The sequence below is a fragment of the Notolabrus celidotus genome, chromosome 5, assembly GCF_009762535.1.
Source record: "Notolabrus celidotus isolate fNotCel1 chromosome 5, fNotCel1.pri, whole genome shotgun sequence".
Lineage (NCBI taxonomy): Eukaryota > Metazoa > Chordata > Actinopteri > Labriformes > Labridae > Notolabrus > Notolabrus celidotus.
Genome location: NC_048276.1, coordinates 5,727,314 through 5,749,092, shown reverse-complemented (window position 1 = coordinate 5,749,092; position 21,779 = coordinate 5,727,314). Strand labels below are relative to the sequence as shown.

Sequence of the window (21,779 nt, the reverse complement as noted above, 5' to 3'; positions counted from 1 at the left end):
GATGCCGGAAGCAGAACTTATGAATAACACTCCTCAACCATTATGTTTTAAAGTTGTTCATATCTTTTATTTTTCATGTCCATGTTATACTCTACAGTGCGTTAATAACTTATACTCTTAAAATACATTTGAGAAGGAAACATTTTCAATAAATACTCTATGATAAACAATCATTCTGCTGATCAACTCAGAAGATAATCAATCATTGCTGTCGAAATGTCCAAATCTGACAAGTTAAACTCGCCCAGATCCTGAAGACACAGATCGGACAGGTCCTCCATGGACTCGTCTGTCGTGCTGGAGAAGCTCTGCCGGCCCAGCTGACCCCGGAAGCCCTCTTTGGGATCAGACTGTCCAAATGTAGCGCAGCGACTACCTTCAGGTTCAGGTTCCTGTGCGTCCCTGAAGACGGCCTCAAAGTCTTCCGTCAGACTCCAAGAGATCAGTTCACTGTGCGTAAACACATCATGGCAGTACTCAGGGAACTCTGTGTTCTGGTAGTAATGGGGGACTCCTGTGGGGAAATAAGGGGAGTAGGGTGTTCCAGAGGATGCAGTCTTGGGTGCGTGCAGGGACATGGCCTCATGTTCCAGGATGGATGAGAGTCTGGTGGACTCGGGTAAACTTGGAGCAGGGTAGCCTGGTGGAGACGGCAGGCTGGCTTCAGGAGAGAAAGGAGGGACCAGCTCGGGGTAATAAGGACTCTGAGTTGGAGTGTAGGAGGGGGGATAGAGGTGGTCTGTGGAGGGTTTGGGGACCTCGCTGTTTGGTTTCTTGCTCTTGAAGTGGCGTGCGCGTCGGTTTTGAAACCAGACCTGTTGGAAAGAAGGAAGATTAGCTCATTATTAAGTATGTAAAGAGATGTGATCCATGCAATGCAAAGTTATGATGGGTGAGTTCTGCTGATCTTCTTTGAAATAAAACCATGCCATACCTGAATTTTAGACTCTGGAAGTCCAGTTAAGGAGGCGAGAGACTCCTTCATCTTAATGTCCGGGTACTGTGTGACAGAGAAAGCCCTCTCCAGCTCGCTCAGCTGCTTCTTGCTGAAAGTAGTGCGCTTCCGGCGGCGGCTTGTATCAGAGCGCATCCTGTGAGGAGCGTTTTGATGCACTGCAAGCAGAAAACAAGTTGTTATCAATCTGTGACTCATTCGTTGCTCTCATTTGAAACAAATTGCTTTTGTGCAGGGTTTTTTTAAGTTATTTAAGACTCACCTTGCCCGTAGTCCTGTGCGTAATCGTCGTTGTTGTTCATATCCAGGCTGCAAGAAGCGTTCCAGTATTGTCCTGAGAAAAACGTGTTAATCCCAGTGGAGTCCAAGCTGTATGCCATTCTTCTAGAATCAAATTTACGCAGGAGGAGGGATGTGTTCACCTTTAGGAGTGTCCTCGACTCTTGTGAACACTCAGGACACCAGAGGATTTTATACTTTGCTCGACTGACACATAACGACCTCCCCTCCACCCCTCCACCCCTCCTTCATACACATCTCAGTGGATGTTGTGTCGGGCCTTACAAACGCGTGCCTTTGAAGTTGCACACACCTATAACGGCAGCCAGGCTAATGGCTGTCTGTTTGATCCCCGATGACCCATTAATGTTGCCATTTAGCCTAGACTGAGCTCCAGGAGGGTCAGGACGCACAAGTCCTAGAGCACAAAACACTCTCAAGGTAATTTAAAAAGTAAGGATGATGCAGAAGCTTATAATAACGCACTGTGGTCTACAAGTCTGCATAAGGCTAAGTTGGAGGATATGAAAATGGATTAAATCAGATTTAGTTTCAGACTTGAAGTCCTCGACCTCATGGTTCAAAACAAAGACTACAATCACACTTTTCTGACACGTCAGTCTGAGGCACATCCTCTCCTCCACAGCGCGCTGCCTCCTGGTGCGAATCAAAGTGCGTGTGTGTGTTTGGATGGTGGAAGTGTATTGAAGGAGCTACCAGAGTGTGAGGCTTCAGTCAGCTATAATGTGCCAAGGTGACAAATCGGGATATATCTCTTGCTTCCTGGTCTGTTCCGTTTCCACAGATCGAGACATCAAAACAGAAGAGAACACACAGTCCAGTGCGCAGCCGGGTCCCGGAGCTGTGCCAGACTGACAGTGGATCCATTTGATCCAATAACTGAGATGTGGAATTTAAAATGTGTCTTATTTCAGATTGTTTCTTCAAATAGTGTTTTAAATTCTCATCATCTTGACAACTTGGGTTATTGTTGGGTAATCCATGCGCACGTGATGTAAGCTGTAAGCTAAGTCATGATTTTTGCACAACCATGATGATCAACCCAGAGTAGCAGTGAAGTGTTCCACATTGACTCTTAATACCATTAACAATAGAGCCATCACCAACATAACCCATACTGCTGCTGGCTGTCACATGACTTCCATTAAGACAGCGATGTATCGATACCTAACACTGATGGGCCGTCGAAACAGAGTCACATGGTGCCAGAGTCATGCACGAGCTCTGTCACTTTGTTATTCTGCAAAAAGAGGGGCAGTGCATCTTTAATACTAAATCTCTTTAGTCTCAACACTGGAAAAGTTTCTGCAGCTTGTTGTGTTTCATGACACTGAAGATTTGTGATGTTTAATGTGTGGCAGCCAGAATCGGTTTGCATAATTTCAACAAACATGTAAGAAGCAATTTCCCACAATTAAATTAATTATATGAAAATGTGTTTCATATTTTTTGACAATAGAAAACATTTCTCTGTTTATCATCATGATTGAGAATGTGTCCATGTTTGGAGGTTCACACGGAGTCTGAAATCATAAAAAGGAGCCACCAGGGGGCAGCAGTGCATCATGTTATACACTTTTGTTATTATAATCTGTCTCAAATGGGATGTTGGTCAAGTTTCTTTGGACTTTGAATACATTATCACTATCTTTTTCACTTGCTTGATAATCCTGATGCAAATATGTGTTTCTTTTACACTTTTGAAGTACTTTCAAATATGAAAATGTATCCAAAACATGCAATCTTTTTATACATTCAACACTTTACTTCATAAATTCATCTGTAATATGACAACAGAGTGTCTAACACAATTCACTATAGACTATACAAGTGTATATGGATGGTGATATTACAACATGAGAGTACATGTGTCCATGGAACACAACAACATTTGACAAATTGAAGAAAACACTCAAATAAATTAAGGAAAAATTTACAAACACAGATATGGAAGCGTCACTGATCTCTCCATGAAGCTTATGTTGTGTCTTTAACAGTCAACTCATCAGGGTTGAACACTTGTTGGAGATTTTGGAGTGAGATGTCCAATAGTCATTGAGATTTATAAGATGTTATTCCTGAGAACAGCTGTGACAACTTTGAGGAAGTGTTAAATACTTCTATTTGGTGCTTCTGGGTAAAATAAACGCCATGGAACTAACACTGAGGTAACCCAGTCGTGTGTAGGTGCTATTTTGAGCAACATTGGGTCCATTATGTTTGTATGACATCAAGTAAAGTCATAGTTTGGCCCCTAACTTTAAGAGTCTTTATGTTTTCTTTTGAGGGACCTTTGGTTTGCATTGATTTTGGTGAGCCCTGTTGACCAAGCAGTGGGCCCTACATCTTATCTCATTGTTGATTTTTTTTTTCCTGTACATATGACATCATATCCAATTAAAAAATATATCCTTCTCTATTTATTTTTCTTTTTCATCTGCAGATGTTATAAATCCTATAGTGGCAGTGGTTTTAAGTTATTGTCAGTGTGTTTGCAAATGGTCTCTTTTGCTTATGGTCTCATAAAGAGGCCTCTGTACTATTTCCAGCATATTTTATAACCTGCCATAAAAACAGAAACACTCACAGGAGCTTTAAAGTGTGTTACTTATTTAGTCTAAGTGACGTATTGTTACCTGTGATGTAAACCACAATTTCTAGGTCTGCAAGATCAAACTAAGTCATATTTACTCAAAGTGACAGGTTACATTATGAGCACCTTCTAACCATTTAACACTTCTCTGTTTTATCTCAGACTCTCCTTAGCTCTGACAGTAATCCGAATGTGTTCATAAAGATGTAACAATACACAAAATCTCCTTCTCTCTGTACCTGAATGCTTCAGTTTATACCTCACAAACTCAGGTGTGCACACAGAGGAACGCTGCTCCTCTGTGTGCACACTCCTCTCCAAAGAGAAATCCGGCTCGACACTCAGGTGTGAATGACGCCGTGCCCTTCTCTCCTTCACCTACGTCCTCGCCTCTTCCTTCACAATACACAAACACCATTCCTCTGCCGTGTGTTTGATGTGGAAACTCTGTCTACATTTCCTGTCAGCTTGAGAGATTTCATGTGCTGCATGGCTGAGGTGAGGGGGGAACTCTGCGTCTGTGTCCTGCACTGTAAAAGCATTTTTGGATCAGAGAAGTAGAAGCTGGGTGTGATTCCAGCTTGGCTGTGGATTAGGCAAGGCAAGGCAAGGCAGCTTTATTTGTATAGTGCATTTCATACACGAGGGCAACTCAATGTGCTTTACATTAAAACATTAAAAGCATTGGAGACATTCAGACAAGCATAAAAGAACACAATTAAAATGACAAATGTGATAAAACAGAAAAGAAAAGGAAAATTAGAAATATATTAAAAACTACATTAAAATTTTAATTTAAAGTGGGTTAAAATAATCTAAGATAGGAAGGCAGTGGCAAATAAGAAAGTCTTAGTCTTTGATTTAAAAGAGGTGAGAGTTGGAGCAGACCTGCAGCTTTCAGGGAGTGTGTTCCAGATATGTGGTGCATAATGACTAAACGCTGCTTCACCATGTTTCCTTCTGACTCTAGGGACTGAAAGCAGACCAGTACCTGATGATCTCAGAGGTCGAGGTGGTTCATAAAGTAGTAGCAGATCAGCAATGTATTTTGGGCCTAAACCATTCAGTGCTTTATAAACCATCAGCAGGATTTTAAAGTCTATTCTGTGACCGACAGGAAGCCAGTGTAGGGATCTAAGAACTGGAGTGATGTGGTCTACTTTTTTGGTCCTTGTTAGGACTCGAGCAGCAGCATTCTGTATGAGTCTTAAAGAAGACGGAAGAGGAAGATGGAGAGGCTGCAAGTTTGATTTAGTGCAAGTTAAGATCAAAATAAACAGCTCAGAGGGAAGGCTGAAGTATTCAATCAACACTATTTACAGCACTGTGAACTATAAGGCAGGTCTGTGTCTTAAAATGGACTTTGAGCAAAAGAATGGAGGGTAGGGGCCTGAGGGAAATCAGGGGTCAAGGCCGGGTCATTTGGGGTCAAATTGAATAAATTCCTTACATATCTTAATAATTAAATAAATACACTTCTGTACATTACACGAAATATTGCAAATTCAAGTTTTCTTCGAGTGAATCCATAACAAAATATTATTCTTAAAAAACATGTAGAGCCTTAGGTGAGTCTGCATTTTATACACATAAAGTTTAGTCACTGAGATCAGACACAGATTTACTCGTACTGACATCTTCTCCAGAATTAAACTTGTATTGTTTGCTTTTGTTTACATTTTCCTATTAAACTGTGTGTATTTGTACAAAGGCTCATGTGCAGTGAGCTCAAAGGCAACACATACAATTGTTGAATATCTTTGTACCAAAAAATAAACACAAAAATATATACATGACTGGATTTGTTTGGGTTTTACTATTCCCTGGATGACGGGATTAATGTCATTCCCAAACAAGAATATTATTCCAAAATTTCCAGGTGAATCTGACTCGATCATTATGTCATCATGAGAGTGCCACAGAGAGCTGAGATTCAAAGGTGACGTGTGACTGCTGGCATTTGATAAAAGAGGGATACATCCACAACAGAGACCTGAAATTAAATACTGTATACTCTTTGTAATCAGGATGTTGTGTTCAACCCTTTTAAAAAAGCATGCTACAACTCATACGTCGCTTTGTATGAAAGCGTCTGCTAAATGAAATTGTAACACTGCAACATCTTAAATTTTGGCTTAAATTGTTAATATAAAATGTATTTAATTTTGTGTGGTTACATAAAAAACAGGAATAAATGTAAGCCGACTTTAAAATGGATCTCTCTGCAGGTCTTGAACCTTCTGCTGCAAGTACACTGGTTTAGTCAGGAAGCCTTTCCCCTAGTGGAGCTTAGATATGTGGCACACCCACACAAACAAGACAAATATCTTCTACCATGCTAGCAGTGTGATAAAATGTTCATGTACCCAGCCCTGAAAGTGTTAATATCACACAGTACAAAAGAAACTCTAGAAAGTTGAAAAAAAAAAGTTATATTTTGAATATTTATGATAAAATCACACCAATAACTGCTTGAATACGGCTTCTTTTCATTGTGATTTTCACCTTAGGCTACATTGTCAAATCAATATATAATTTAAGTTGTTGCTGGTTGAGGCAACTTTAAAGCTAATTTAAAAAACTAAAAAATATGCCTATAGGCTTTGTCATAACTTGTCAGGTAAACTAAATTATTATATAAAGTATAAGTACAATAAAATAATTTCATTGATCATTATTTTAAAAGTTTCCTTTTGAGAAGTTTGAGTAAAGGTATTTGACTGGTACTAAAATAAATCTATAAAGAGTCATTAATAATCTGTAACATTACTTTGCCTCATTCATTATTCAAGATTCAAGATTCAAGAAAGCTTTATTGCCAAGTGAGCTCACACACAAGGAATATGACGTGGTGAATGGAACACTGGTACTTAACAACAAGACAGTAAGGACACAACAAGACAGTAAGGACACAACAACAAGACAGTAAGGACACAACAAGACAGTAAGGACACAACAACAAGAAAGGACACAACAACAAGACAGTAAGGACACAACAAGACAGTAAGGACACAACAAGACAGTAAGGACACAACAACAAGACAGTAAGGACACAACAACAAGAAAGGACACAACAACAAGACAGTTAGGAGACAACAAGACAGTAAGGACACAACAACAAGACAGTAAGGACACAACAAGACAGTAAGGACACAACAACAAGACAGTAAGGACACAACAAGACAGTAAGGACACAACAAGACAGTAAGGACACAACAAGACAGTAAGGACACAACAACAAGACAGTAAGGACACAACAACAAGACAGTAAGGACACAACAAGACAGTAAGGACACAACAACAAGACAGTTAGGACACAACAAGACAGTAAGGACACAACAACAAGAAAGGACACAACAACAAGACAGTTAGGAGACAACAAGACAGTAAGGACACAACAACAAGACAGTAAGGACACAACAAGACAGTAAGGACACAACAACAAGACAGTAAGGACACAACAAGACAGTAAGGACACAACAAGACAGTAAGGACACAACAAGACAGTAAGGACACAACAACAAGACAGTAAGGACACAACAACAAGACAGTAAGGACACAACAAGACAGTAAGGACACAACAACAAGACAGTTAGGACACAACAAGACAGTAAGGACACAACAACAAGACAGTAAGGACACAACAAGACAGTAAGGACACAACAACAAGACAGTAAGGACACAACAACAAGACAGTAAGGACACAACAACAAGACAGTAAGGACACAACAACAAGTCAGTAAGGACACAACAAGACAGTAAGGACACAACAACAAGACAGTAAGGACACAACAACAAGACAGTAAGGACACAACAAGACAGTAAGGACACAACAACAAGACAGTAAGGACACAAAAACAAGACAGTAAGGACACAACAAGACAGTAAGGACACAACAACAAGACAGTAAGGACACAACAAGACAGTAAGGACACAACAACAAGACAGTAAGGACACAACAAGACAGTAAGGACACAACAACAAGACAGTAAGGACACAACAACAAGACAGTAAGGACACAACAAGACAGTAAGGACACAACAACAAGACAGTAAGGACACAACAACAAGACAGTAAGGACACAACAAGACAGTAAGGACACAACAACAAGACAGTAAGGACACAACAAGACAGTAAGGACACAACAAGACAGTAAGGACACAACAAGACAGTAAGGACAATAAATATATAAACCTGAAATAGTAAATTAATATAATAATAAGATATGTTATGAAATAATTTACAATATTGCACATGGATATTGAGGTATTGCACCGGCTTATGGCTTTATGGTTATTATTATTGTAATGGTAATACTTATTATTATTATTGTTATTACGTTTTCCTATATATTAATTTATTTTCTTATTATTATTTAAGGATTATTTGTCACTGTTTAAATCAAATTATGTCAAAAAGCTTATAAATAAATAAAGTTCAGAGTTTGTTTTTTTTGTCTTGAATTTGTAACAAAATTTCATAATTTAATTAAATGTGACATTCAGCTGTAAGCAAAAATTCTCTACAGTCGAGACAAAGTTGGTCAATCAACAATCATCTATCTACAATCAGCATCCATGTAGCAACACTGCTAGCTGTAGCTACCTGCTAAAACCCATAGATAATACAGTCTAAGCTAACACCACTGGATGCTAGCTGTGGCTAACGGTTGATCCTGGTCTTGGTTGGCCCAGTTATCCCTGTTAGCCCCGCCCCCTGATGGGGGAGTGATCTAACGTAGACTCTCTCTCCTGTCTTCATCATAATCTGTTACTCTGCTCCTTTTCCACGGGCCACCTCAGCACCAAGACCGGGGGTCACTTCCAGGAACTGAACCGGATCCTTAGAGGTGAGTTTACTGAGTGTAATGAGATGAACCGGGCCGTGCTTTAACAGTTAACGGTTTGTTGTTGTAACGGCTCCTGGACGGAGTCTTTAGAGAGGTCGCGAGACGAACTGGACATGCGCATTGAAGTCGTAGTTTAGAATGGGCGAATACTTGGATACACAATTAACATTGTTTCTGAATAAGGATGTAATAACTGTAATAACTGCAGGAGAGTTAACGATGAGTTATAACGTTGAATCTGTCCGGTAATAGACACACAGTGAAGGAGGACACAACGTTACCGGATACGGTTTGAGAATGATGTGTTTGTGGTAACTGGAGGTTCAACTTTGACCCAGTGCATGTTATAATCAGGGAGGTTTCTTATTACACTTTAACTACAACACATTCACATTTAATATTTGTATAAACAAAGAGCTGCACTGACAAAAGGCTGACATATGGAGGAGGGTCATTTAAACTGCAGCAGCAATAACAGAGGGAGGAGGGAGTGGTGTTACACAAAGTGAATTTGAATACAAGAAATACTCCACCTTTGAGTTTTATTCATTATTTATATTGAGTGTTAATAATGATAAAAAATATTTTAATAATACAAATAATAATAAGAATAAAACGTATTAATTCAGATGAGAAGTATTGAGTGAAATATGGATGAAAAAAAGTGTTGAACATGTAAAATACAATTAAAAAAACACAAGTAAAAAGAAGAAATTACAAGAAAAGAGAACTGTATTATACAATTATTATTATTATCTTATACAATGTTAGATTATATTATTATTGTTTATTACAACTGATAATAATGGTAATATTAAATGATTAAATAGTACTTTTTTACCTTTCATTTTTTACATACCTATATTTATTTATTTACTTATTTATTTATTTATTTACTTATTTATTTATTTATTTACTTATTTATTTACATTCCTTACAATCTGTCATATCCAAACCATAATCTCATCATGTCAACCTGTTACTACAGAATAATATTTGCCTACTACCTGTAATTATAACTATTTACATCATGTGTAACATTTTTGTACACCTCACACATTTTTATTCCTATCTTTATTTATCTATTTTTATTTATTTTTATTTATTTAAACTTTTTCTAGATTTGTGCTCATGGAGAAGTATCTAATCCTACCCCTTATTCATGCATTCTCACACAACAAATCTTCATAACTTGTCTCAGTACCACAGTAACTCTTAGTCATGATTCAGTCTGCATGAGTCAGCTGTTTACAACTAGACTGCATAGCTGATCTCAACAATGGCTCATGGGGATTTGGTCTTATTATGATGATTATGAATGTTTGATGTATTAAAGTACTTTTTAATATTTCTTTCCCCCAAGATGTCTCAGGAGCAGCAGGCAGTAGCTCGGGCCAGGAAAGCCTTTCAAACAGGCCGGTCCAGACCTTTAGAGTACCGGATCCACCAGCTGAAGAAACTACAGCAGTTATTCACCGAGAGACAGAAAGAGATCTCAGATGCCGTCAAGAAAGACCTCAACAAGGTGAGCACTGCAGACTTTTCAAAACTTGGTCTCAAAACTTAAAGGACGTTGTGTCCTTGACGTCACCCGTCTGTTCCTGAAGCGCTGTTTTGAAGCCGATGGTTGGCGGGTGCCATATTGGAAATGCTGAACTCAACCTAACTTCGTCCAAGCTAGTGTGAGGTAAAGAGGCGGCCCTTTAGCCTTTTCGCTAATAGCTACAGGGTCCCCGCCTGTCAATCAAGTCATCCACGTCCTTATTTGGACCAAACTTGTATGTTTAATATCTTCAAAAACAACAAGTTCTAAAAAAAATTCACCCCCGTACAGTGTGTGCCGAAAGTGAAATTAGGTATTCAGACCTAAACCCTTTTTTGAACCAGACTCTAAACATGTTTATTTCTGCTGTAAAGATCGTCTTCTTTGAATGGGTGTGTATGTGTTTCCCTGTGTTTCTGCAGGCAGCCTCTAGTGGACGCTTGAGGAACTGCAGTTTTTAGCACTTCCGCACAGGCTCCATATTTTAAGACTAGAGGTCGCCGCTGGTTCAAATAGGTACTTTGAAATGAAGAGAGACTGCAAGATCAGAGTGTAATGTCATTGTCTTCATCTGCAGAGCGAGGTGGGGACCCAGCTGTATGAGACCCTGGGTCTTGAGGGGGAGATCAGCCTGGCCATCAGGAAGCTGAAGGAGTGGGCGGCCCCTCGGCCCGTGGAGAAGAACCTCATGACTATCTCGGACACCGTCTACATCAAACCGGAGCCGCTGGGCGTGGTGCTCATTATCGGGGCCTGGAACTACCCCTGGGCCGTCACCATCCAGCCTCTCGTTGGAGCCATCGCAGCTGGTATGAGTGCATGTTGTTTGTGAGTGTGATGTAATCAGGTCAGCGTTCACATTTCTATCACATTTCACCATCATTTATTCCCGGGGTGAACTTTGAATAGAGATTGTGCTCCTCATGAACAGTAATCTCAGACGGTGCTTGTTGAACTTTGAAACACTGAGGATGTCTTTTCTCAACTCACTGATTTCAGAATCAAAAACATAGCAGAAGGGAATAGCAGTCAAGTGTAAGTATTAAGTAGAACATGCACCAAAAAGCTCAAATAAGTGTCTATTGATCAGTTTACAAACCAGACAACTGAAACTCTGGATTTTAGATGCATTATTCCTCTCCTGTTGAGCTTTCCTCATCTTGTGATCATAACCACTCCACTTCCCTTTATCCCAGCATTACCTAACACTTCACTCTCTTGTGATAAATGGGTCAAAGGGTACTCTGCGAACTCTGTTCTACAGTCATGAGCGAGCTGTGAGATTAGAAGCAGATCAGACAAAAGAAAACGTGAATATTTAATCGTCACAGGCAGGTAACTGTGTGTTTGAACATACATAACTCAGCTCTGAGGATTTGTTCCTGTTAGCTCAAAGGACGAGGTTTAACTCTGAGTGAATCACTCAGCTCAGAGATAATGAACTCATGAATTATTCACTTCTCTTTTAAAAGCCTTTAAATATCGCCCTGGGCTTGTATACAGGTCTCACTGTTCAGCTCTGATGACTTTATCATGCAAACCTGAGTGAGGAGAGTTTGTGTGGGATTGTTCAGCATGACACAGCAGAATTTTAACAGTCTTTTGTCTTATTATTTACATGACTGAATCTTTTGTTTGTTGCTTCTACATATTAGAGCTGCTAGAGCTGCTGCAGGAACCGAGCCTCTTCAGGGTTTGTTGTTTATTTGTGATAATCCGGCTGAGACTCAGACACTGACCATATGAGGTTCTGTCAGGCTGCTGTGACTGTTTGCACAGCATGGACTTTATCCTTTGCTCCAACATTATCAGATCTCACAGTGCTATCAGCCTCACTGGTCAGAAGTCACTGTCTTCATATATGAACATTACAACTTTACCTCTCAACTTTATTTATAAAGCAACTTTTATACAAACAAGCAAGCAGCCCAAAGTGCTTCACACAAGAACAGAGAGACTGAAAACATTGGAAAATAGGTAAAATAATAAAGGACACAATAATAAAAATTACTTAAAAATAAAATAAAATCAAAACAATAAAATTAATAAATTAAGTAAGGAATGAAAGCAAAATAAAAAATCAGTTAAAGTTAAAGAAGATCAGATAAATACAAGAAATAAATAGATAACTAAATAAAGATAAATAAATGTGGTTAAAATGGTTATTATAACATGATTTAACTGTTCAAATATTAACAGCTGCTATTTGATAATAAAACAATTAATAAAAGTTATTTCAGGATTAGAAGATGTGTGTGTCATATCAGCATAAAATCCTTAATTTATCAATTTATTAAATTAATGAAACATTAATTGTGTGTCAGACTGCAGGTGATCAAAAACACTGCGTTTGTGTGTTTAAATCAAAGTACAGTTTAGGATTATAATGAATTAGGTTTAGTGATTTTAAAGGGGACATGATAAATGAATGATACTTTTATAAGTCACTGAGCTGTTACCAAAGAAGTCTCCAAACACACATGGTCATTTATGGAAGAGTTATGTGAGTATTATTAAACTATTTACAAGAGTCTTCGAGGCTCATTGGCTTGCTTTTTAAAATTTGAAAGACGAGATGTTCAGAAACAGAAAGGAAGAAAGTAGAGGGAGTGAAAGCAGCTATTGATCATTTGGAGAACTCATATCAAGTTAAATATGACTGTAAGATACAATCAATGCATGGGACCTTATTTAAGACTTTTGTTTTGACTTCATATAGTTTAAGATTTTTCTGATGACTCTGATAAACCTTCATATTTGTTATTAACAGCTCAACAGATAGATGACAGTTACTTGATTTACTGATCACAAATGATAAATCGACGCCGTATTATAAACATGAGAAACTATTCACTGAAATTAAACAGATCAAACAGCAGCAAAGTAAACAGATCATTTAAAACACGTCACACAAAGTATGTCAGGTTCCTGTTTCTCTATCTTGTAATATCTGTATGTTTCTCATTAACCTGTGCAGGTAACGCTGCTGTGATCAAGCCCTCCGAGGTCTGCGTTCACACCGCAAAGGTCATGGAGGAACTGCTGCCTCTTTACATCGACAAAGTAAGGCCGACTCAAAGACATAAACACGTTAGACTCTTTGCTTCAGAAGCTGCGTTCTGATGACTGTATGCATGTTTTGTGTGTTAGGAGCTTTACCCTGTAGTGAACGGAGGAGTGCCGGAGACCCAGGAGCTGCTGCGTCAGCGGTTCGATCACATCTTCTACACCGGGAACTGCATGGTGGGAAAACTGATCATGGAGGCTGCCGCCAAACACCTGACACCCGTCACCCTGGAGCTGGGCGGCAAGAGCCCCTGCTACATCGACAAGAACTGTGACATCAGCGTAGCCTGCAGGTTAGACAAACGATAGAACATTGTTTACATCCAGTCTCTCTGACACTGAAGCTGTCTCTACCTGAGGCTCTCCTGTTAACTCTATTTCTGTGTAGACGAATCGCCTGGGGAAAGTACACCAACTGTGGTCAGACCTGCATCGCCCCAGACTACATCCTGTGTGAACCCAGCATCCAGGACCTGGTCATTAATGAAGTCAAGAAGTCCATAAAGGTATGAAACCCTTCCCCCATATCATTGTATGTTAATAATGTTGAAAGTTCTAGAGTCAAGAAGCTTCAAGATCTTCATGTTATTATTTGGGAAAAAGAGATCACATTATAAAAGCTCACTTAAAGACCCTGTAAGGAGTTTTTACTGGTTATGAAACAGACTGAAATTAATACTGATGACTTTTTATGACCTGTAGAACCAAACAAGACCATCAACGTCAAGATTCATTATTTCTATATCCTAATATTCTAATGCCTGAAACTGCTGCCATCGAATAGGCATCAGATAATACAGCACTATGTGATGCAATACGACTCAACATGACACGACTTTCAAGACATGGCACAACATGACTCGATAGGGCACCACAGGTATCGACACAGAATGAAACGACATGCCACAAAACGACACAACACAAAACGTGATACAATACGATGTGAAACAACACGGAACTACAAGACACGAAACAACACGACACTAAATGTCACAACAAAGCAGGATACCATACAAAGAAAAAGAAAGAAGAAGACACCTAACGACACGGCTCAAAACAAAAGGAAACAACACAAAACGACACGATACGAAATGCCATGACCATTGACTGTATAAAATATGGATGGAGTATCCGTGACTTCACCCATCTGTTTCTGAAGAGCTGTTTTGAGGCCAATCGGCTGCAGCAGCCAAATTGCTTCTGTCGAGCCAGTGTGACGTAAAGAGGCGGAGTTTGAGCCTCCTAGCCAACAGCTGCAGTGTTCCCGCAGTCAGCTCTGCCTCTCATTGGAAGACTAGACTAGAAGACTCAATACCTTCGAAATTGAGTCGTTAGAAAAAAATTCACCCCCCTCACAGTGAGAGCACATCGAGACATGAGCTATCCAGACTACACTCGTCTTTTGAACCAGGCTGTAAACATGTTTATTTCTGCTGTAAAGATCGTCTTTTTCCCATTCATGTGTATGTGACTTCCGGTACTTCTGGAGCCAGCCTCTAGTGGATCCTTGATGAACTGCAGCTTTTAACACTTCCGCATTGGACTCATATTTTTAGACCGGAGGTTGCCGCTTGGCCATGACGTGATATGACATGACAATACAATACAACACGACACGAAATGAGAAGGCACGATACGACACTACACAATATGACACTACACAATACTGTACGGCAGGACACAAAACGAAATGACAAGACACGATATGATAGGATACGACACGATACAAAACAGTACGATACGACACAATCCGACATCAATCAATCAATCAATCAATCAATCTTTATTTGTATAGCGCCAAATCACAACAAACGTTATCTCAAGACGCTTTTACAAACATAGGAGGTCTAGACCACACTATGTCAAATTATGAACAGAGACCCAACTTCAAGACAGGGTAAGACTCAGTCTGACCCCACCTTAATCCATCATGAGCATTGCACATCGCAGTATTTAGCTAGTTACAGTGGTGAGGAAAAACTTCCTTTTAACAGGCAGAAACCTCCAGCAGAACCAGACTCATGTTAGACACACATCATACCTCGACCGAGTTGGGTCTGGAAAGACAGATAGAGGGGAGTAAGAGAGAGAAGTGATAGTGATGAGACGAGTAGTAGAAGCTGTTGTCACTGGAGTCCAGCATGTCATGATACAACACAAAACGACAAGACACGATAAGACCCGATAGAAGATGACACGACACGCTAGGATACGAAACGACACGATACGATGTCATTACAATATGATATGAAAAGATATGACACAAAACACTTCATAGTATAAGCTGTACATTTCTGAAAGGGTCCTTTTATACATTCTCTACAGTAGTGATTCTTGATTAGTAATCCGTTTGGCTGTTAACATTATGTTGGATAATTCACTACTTCCTCATGGGCAAGCAGTACGAGACAAAACCAGCAAACAGATGCCACCTTTGTCCACAGGGGTCTCCAAATTCAAACCCCTCACAACAGTCGTTAACTTAGAGGACTATTTCTTCAAACTATCTCTTATCTGATTTTATGAGAATATCTGGGACATGATGATATGTCCTCTTGCAGGAGTTCTACACGGACAACCCTAAGACCTGCCCAGACTACGGACGCATCATCAACCAGCGCCACTTCAAGAGGATAATGGCCATGATGGAGGACAGCTCAGTCGCTGTAGGAGGAGACAACGAGGAGTCAGACTGCTACATAGGTAATCATTTGACTTAATGTTATTAATCAGGACTTTTTGTGACTTTCATTTCATTTTTACAGTGTTTGATAAATAGTGTTACTGTGTTCTGTTTAGCCCCCACCGTTTTGAGGGACGTGAAGCCCGAGTCGAAGGTAATGCAGGAGGAGATATTCGGACCCCTGCTCCCCATCTTATCAGTCAGCGGCCTGGACGAGGCGATTAAGTTCATCAACGATGGAGAGAAACCTCTGGCCCTCTACGTCTTTTCATCAGACAATAAGGTATGTAACCACAGACAGGACCCTGTATTGTTCATAGATCCAGATTCACAAACATAACACGGATCTTCTCTCTCTAAAGGTGATCACCAGAATGACAGATGAGACTTCGAGTGGAGGACTGCTGGCCAATGACTGTCTGGTGCACTTTTCTGTCAACGCTCTGCCTTTCGGAGGAGTGGGTGAGTACAAGGAGGGACAATGCTGAGCTGGAAATGCTGAAAAAGTACAAAAAAGTCCCTTTTTAAGCTTATTTATGCTAATCTGTGAATACTCCTGGCCTGCTTTATTTACAACGGCCAGCAGGGGGAGCTCCAAGTGATGTAGAATAATCAGATTATATATGCCCTGAGAAAATGAGCCTCAGTAAAGATTTTAATTAAGAATTTGGGGCTCCAGATGAAACATTCTTGTCTCCTACATTTTGTAAACTTTAAAATGTGTTTGTAGACTTCTCATTTAGACACAATAAAGGAAGAAGAAAACACATTTTCAGCAGGTTACATCGAAACAACAGCTTTAAGAAGAACTAGGACAACATAATACTGGTGCAACAGCACAACATTTTAAGGCATAATACTTACAGTTTCATCTGGTTATTCTGTTGGTTTAAAGACATCAAAGCCTTGTGTGTTCAAACCATCTCCCTCTGTTTGCACCAACAGGAAACAGCGGTATGGGCTGCTACCACGGCAAGTTCACCTTCGACCAGCTCAGCCACCTGCGGGGTTGTCTCATCAAGCAGCTGAAGATGGAGGGAGTGAACAGCATGCGGTACCCACCTCACACGCTCAAGAAGCTGGGCTGGGCTCGCTTCTTCATCCTGAAGCACGTCGACCTGGGCTGGTTGGGGCGGATGGCGCTCTTGGCCGTCTTTGCTGTGGTGGCTGCTGTCGTGATACAGGTGAGATACAGAGGAGGAGGGAGTTAGGACTATGACTAAAACAAGTCTGCATTGTGTAACATGAAGAGGCAAAGCATCAACCAGCATCTATTAAAAGAAGTTCATACCTTTTTATTAGTTTTAAAGAAGAAGGCTCGATAAATAATAATACTACATTTTATTTGGAGGCGCCTTTCAAGTCACCCAAGGTCACCTTACAGACAGTAAAAGCAGTCATCATTAAAACAGAAGGTCAACATAAAAACAGTGTAAAGTTTGATTATATAAACTTAAGCAGATTTATAATTCTGGTGCTGACCAGTGAGAGCCAGACACTGAAGTTGACATTTATGCTAACATAATAATAATAATGCATTTTATTTAAAGGTGACATATCATGCAAAATGGACTTTTTAATGGTTCTCTACCTGAAATATGTGTCCCTGTCTACAAACCCCCCGAGAATGAAAAAAATCCAGTCTGCCCCTGTTCTGATTTCTCCACCTTTCTGTAAATGTGTGTGAAACGAGCTGAAAGTTTCAGACTTCCGTGTTTTTGTTACGTAACAACAATATCCGGTCTGTCACGGAGTCAGAGCTTGGAGCTTGTTCAGCCCATAGACTGTATAAAATACAACTCAACTTCTCTGTTTTTCATTACCTGCACACATGTGTGCTAACAAGGAGCTTAGGAGGGAGGCATGCTAGTTGTAGGCTGTCTTAATAAACACAAAGGTCGGTTTTACTCCCCACGTCTGCAGATTAGAAGATCTAGTGGATGATTTTCATTTATCATGGATAAGTGCTAGTGCTAGTTAGCATAGCTACATAGCTACATGTTGTAGCTGTAGCTGTGTACCAAGACACACGTCGACATACTGACAAATAAAACAACAAGAAACACTAAATCTGTGACCAATCCTTCAGAAAGGTCCCGCTGCCTTTCTGGTAGAGGTTGGTTTTACTCCCCACGTCTGCAGATTTGAAGATCTAGTGGATGATTTTTATTTATCATGGAAAAGTGCTAGCGCTAGTTAGCATAGCCACATAGCTACATGTTCGTAGCTGTGTACCAAGACACACGTCTACATACTGATAAATAAAACAACAAGAAACACTAAATCTGTGACCAATCCTTCAGAAAGGTCCTGCTACAGGCGCCTCTCCGTCAGGATCAGATTCTGGATCAGATTCAGAGGGTTGAAGTAACGTGATCTCTGAGCAGCCGTGTATATTCAGCCAACATGTAAACATTAGATCAACGTGCTGGAGAGCCGAGGCACATCCACTTCCTGAGGGGGCGTGGTCAGAGAGAAAACAGAGTGTTCTGAGGAGGACTGAAGAAGAGGGCTTTTCAGGCAGACCAAAATCTGATTTCAAAGTGTTTTTTTGAGCATAAACTTTAAAGACATGTTTTGGGGACCTCTTAGACTTATATATATTGATGAAAAAAGCGTGATATGTCACCTTTAAAGCGCCTTTCTAAGCACTCAAGGACACTTTACAGAGAGGTTAAAAACTCAATAAAAACAACAAGCAAAGTTACACCAAGTTAAAATGAAGCAGTGGAAATTAAACAAAGAATGCGGATCGGATCAGATGGGTTTTGAGTTTTGATTTGAAGAGGGGTAGAGAGTCATAGTTTCGGATGTCTGGTGGAAGTGAGTTCCAGAGTTGGGGAGCAGAGCGACTGAAAGCTCTGCTCCCCATGGTGCTGAGACGGGCAGGGGGGGCACAGAGAGGTGGAGGGAGGAGGAAGACCTGAGGGAGCGAGAGGGGGTGACAATGTGGAGGAGATCAGCCAGGTACAGGGGGGTGAGGTTGTGGATGGCCTTGAATGCGTACAGGAGGATTTTGAAGTTGATTCTGAATTTGACTGGGAGCCAGTGAAGCTGCTGGAGGACGGGGGTGATGTGGTGAAGGAGGGGGTTCTGGAAATGATGATGGGCTGCAGAGTTCTGGACCAGTTAAAGCTTATGGAGGGATTTGTGAGGGACACCAAAGAAGAGTGAGTTACAATAATCGATACGGGAGGTGACGAGACTGTGGACCAGGATAGCAGTGGTGTGAGGGGTGAGAGAGGGGTGGAGACAGTTGATGTTGCTGAGGTGGAAATATGCAGACCGGGTTATGTTATTGATTTTGAGAGTGGAAAGAAAGTGAGCTGTCAAGGATGACACCCAGACTCTTTACCTGAGGGGAGGGGGAAACTGTTGAGCTGTCTATGGTGAGGGAGAAACTGTCAGCTTTGGAAAGGGTGGATTTAGTACCTATGAGGAGGAGTTCTGTTTTAGTGCTGTTAAGTTGAAGGAAGTCGGAGGTGAACCAGGATTTGATCTCAGAGAGGCAGCGGCTGAGGGAGGAGGTAGGGAGAGTGGAGTCAGGCTTACTGGACAGGTAGAGCTGGGTGTCATCTGCGAAGCACTTAGAAACCCTTTGAGATGTGTTTCAAGTATGTTGAGAAGAAGAAAGATGAACTAATTGGAGTCTAATTGGATGATATTTCTACTTCTTTTCCAGAATTATTTCCTTTAAAGACATCCTGCTGCTTTCCAAGCCAACAAGTCACAACAAGCCTTGCGTCTTCCTGACCCTGAGGAGCAGAGAGATGAGAAGAGGAGCACAGAACAGTGATTCATGAGGTTCAGCGTCTGCTCTGCACGGCTGTAATTAGAGAACATCTGTTTTAACACTTCAAAGTATCAGAGTCCTCAGGATGCTCTATAGAAGCATCTTATTCATGTGAAGGTAATTCTTTATCTGCATGCATAGCTCTTACGTTTTATTCTGCATTACTACATTTCATTTGAACCTGTTAGATCAGGTGTTTATTAGACTGTGACTTTATAGCACTGTGATTTTACAATGTTTTAAATGAAGTAACAAAGTGAAGCCACTGTCACAACACACCGTTTTTATCATGTAGGAGTCACCTACAGTCACTCTTGTGTCCGTTTCATTTCAATGAGGGTTCAAACATTAACTTCACCTTCACACTGGAACATTTTTGTCAACACTTGTTTAGCCTGACAGCCGGAATGAAGAAAGCACGTCTCTGACATTTCACGAGTCTTCCCTCAGTTAACACGGATCAAACAGGATCGTGTGAAGGATGTTTTTTTAAAGTCACTTTAACACCAAATGCCTGTAACGAATGTGAGCAGCCTTGTGAATTGTTATTCTTTTTAACAAACTTGATGCTTTCCATTTTTTATTGATTTGTAATGAATAGTTGACTAATTATAATGTATTTCTATGCTGGAATAATATTGGAATAAATATATTTCTACTTGTATGTGTGTGTGATCCTGATTATATAACTATCACTGTGTTGTTACAATTTAATACACTGGGGACACCAGGACCCTGAAGCTGACTCACCTTATACTGTCTCGAGTTCATCAGTTTAACTCTGTCACACAAAATTGAAGACTCACAGGACTCTAGTTTAAACAAGGAGACTTGTTTCTTTTCCTGTATGAAAAAACAAACAGTCAAGATTATCTTTAACAAGTTTTGCTCATTTCCTGACCCTTAGCTAGTAGCACTGGCGCCCAAAATCTACAGCAGATCATGGTTAACATTAAGTCAGGATCACAGATTGGTGATGTTGATGCAACAGAATTTCTGATTGAAGTTTGGGGACAGATAATTTGGGTTATAGTTACAATAGTTGACAGCAACTAGTTTTCCTTCACCACTGTTGCCAAGTGTTGCTCATTGGTGAGTTATCATTGGGTCTCTCTAAAGCGGTGGTTCTCAAAGTGGGGTCCTGGGACCCCTGGGGGTCCGCGAACCGAGGGCATCTAAGAGTGCAAATGGTAGTAAGCATGTGCTTAATCTATGTTATAATTATGAAGGGGTCCTTGGAAAATTTTCTCAACTGTAAGGGGTCCCTGGCTCCAACAAGTTTGAGAACCCCTGCTCTAAAGAGTATAACAAAGGGTATGCTTTAAGACTTCCTTTGAATATGAAGTGTTATAGGACAACTTTCGTTGTGATTTGGCCCTTTTTAAATACCAATCAATCAATCTTTGTTCATATAGCCCCAAATCCCAACAAACGTTATCTGAAGACTCTTTCCAGCAGGTCTAGATTGTACGTTTAAAATTAGCATTAGGATGGAAATACAGTCGACTAGACACACCCCCTTCCTCACAAGGTAGTAGGCGAGGTCAGTAGCCAACATGTCCGGACTGAGGGCAGCTGTGAGGCAGCTAAGGTAAAATATGCAATATAAATAAATGATCATATATGGATATAGAGTGTGGTGAGGTAGAGACTCGGTTTGGAAAACTAGTGGTGGCTTCTATCGCCTCAAGCTTGAAGCCTCAGAAAGAGATGAAGAGATGATCAAGTCTTTGCGCCTCACCTCCAGAAAACTTGTAAACTTGAATAAAAGTGACGTCACTTGAGTGTGAATGTGTCTTAACACAGTTACCTCTAGAGACACAAAGGCTTTCTATGTTTTCTTTCTTTTTAACGTATGACAGTGATAAAAACAAACCCATGTGGCCTTCAGGTGGAGAACTACAGTTTCAGATTGTGCCACCAGGTGTCCATCCGACCTCATTCATAACCAAGACAACTCAGTTATGCTCAAAGTGACTTTTTTGTGTTATTGTGAT

The 21,779-nt window shown here is 40.3% G+C and overlaps 2 protein-coding genes across 2 annotated transcripts; one reads left to right on the top strand and one right to left on the bottom strand.

Annotated features, from left to right (window-relative positions):
* Nucleotides 1-62: 62 nt before the first annotated feature.
* LOC117812949 (homeobox protein OTX-like) lies at nucleotides 63-2,375 on the bottom strand. Its single transcript, XM_034683947.1, has 3 exons — nucleotides 1,218-2,375; nucleotides 935-1,113; nucleotides 63-815 (listed from the first exon to the last, which is right to left on the bottom strand). Exons 1-3 carry the CDS (start codon nucleotides 1,333-1,335, stop codon nucleotides 183-185), a joined length of 930 nt encoding a protein of 309 aa, XP_034539838.1. The 5' UTR covers nucleotides 1,336-2,375; the 3' UTR covers nucleotides 63-182.
* A 6,166-nt stretch (nucleotides 2,376-8,541) lies between these two features.
* On the top strand, nucleotides 8,542-20,446 carry aldh3a2b (aldehyde dehydrogenase 3 family, member A2b). Its single transcript, XM_034682808.1, has 11 exons — nucleotides 8,542-8,697; nucleotides 10,061-10,222; nucleotides 10,818-11,049; nucleotides 13,218-13,303; nucleotides 13,391-13,599; nucleotides 13,695-13,812; nucleotides 15,868-16,009; nucleotides 16,106-16,272; nucleotides 16,352-16,451; nucleotides 16,935-17,173; nucleotides 19,672-20,446. Exons 2-11 carry the CDS (start codon nucleotides 10,061-10,063, stop codon nucleotides 19,684-19,686), a joined length of 1,470 nt encoding a protein of 489 aa, XP_034538699.1. The 5' UTR covers nucleotides 8,542-8,697; the 3' UTR covers nucleotides 19,687-20,446.
* The last annotated feature ends 1,333 nt before the right edge of the window (nucleotides 20,447-21,779 follow it).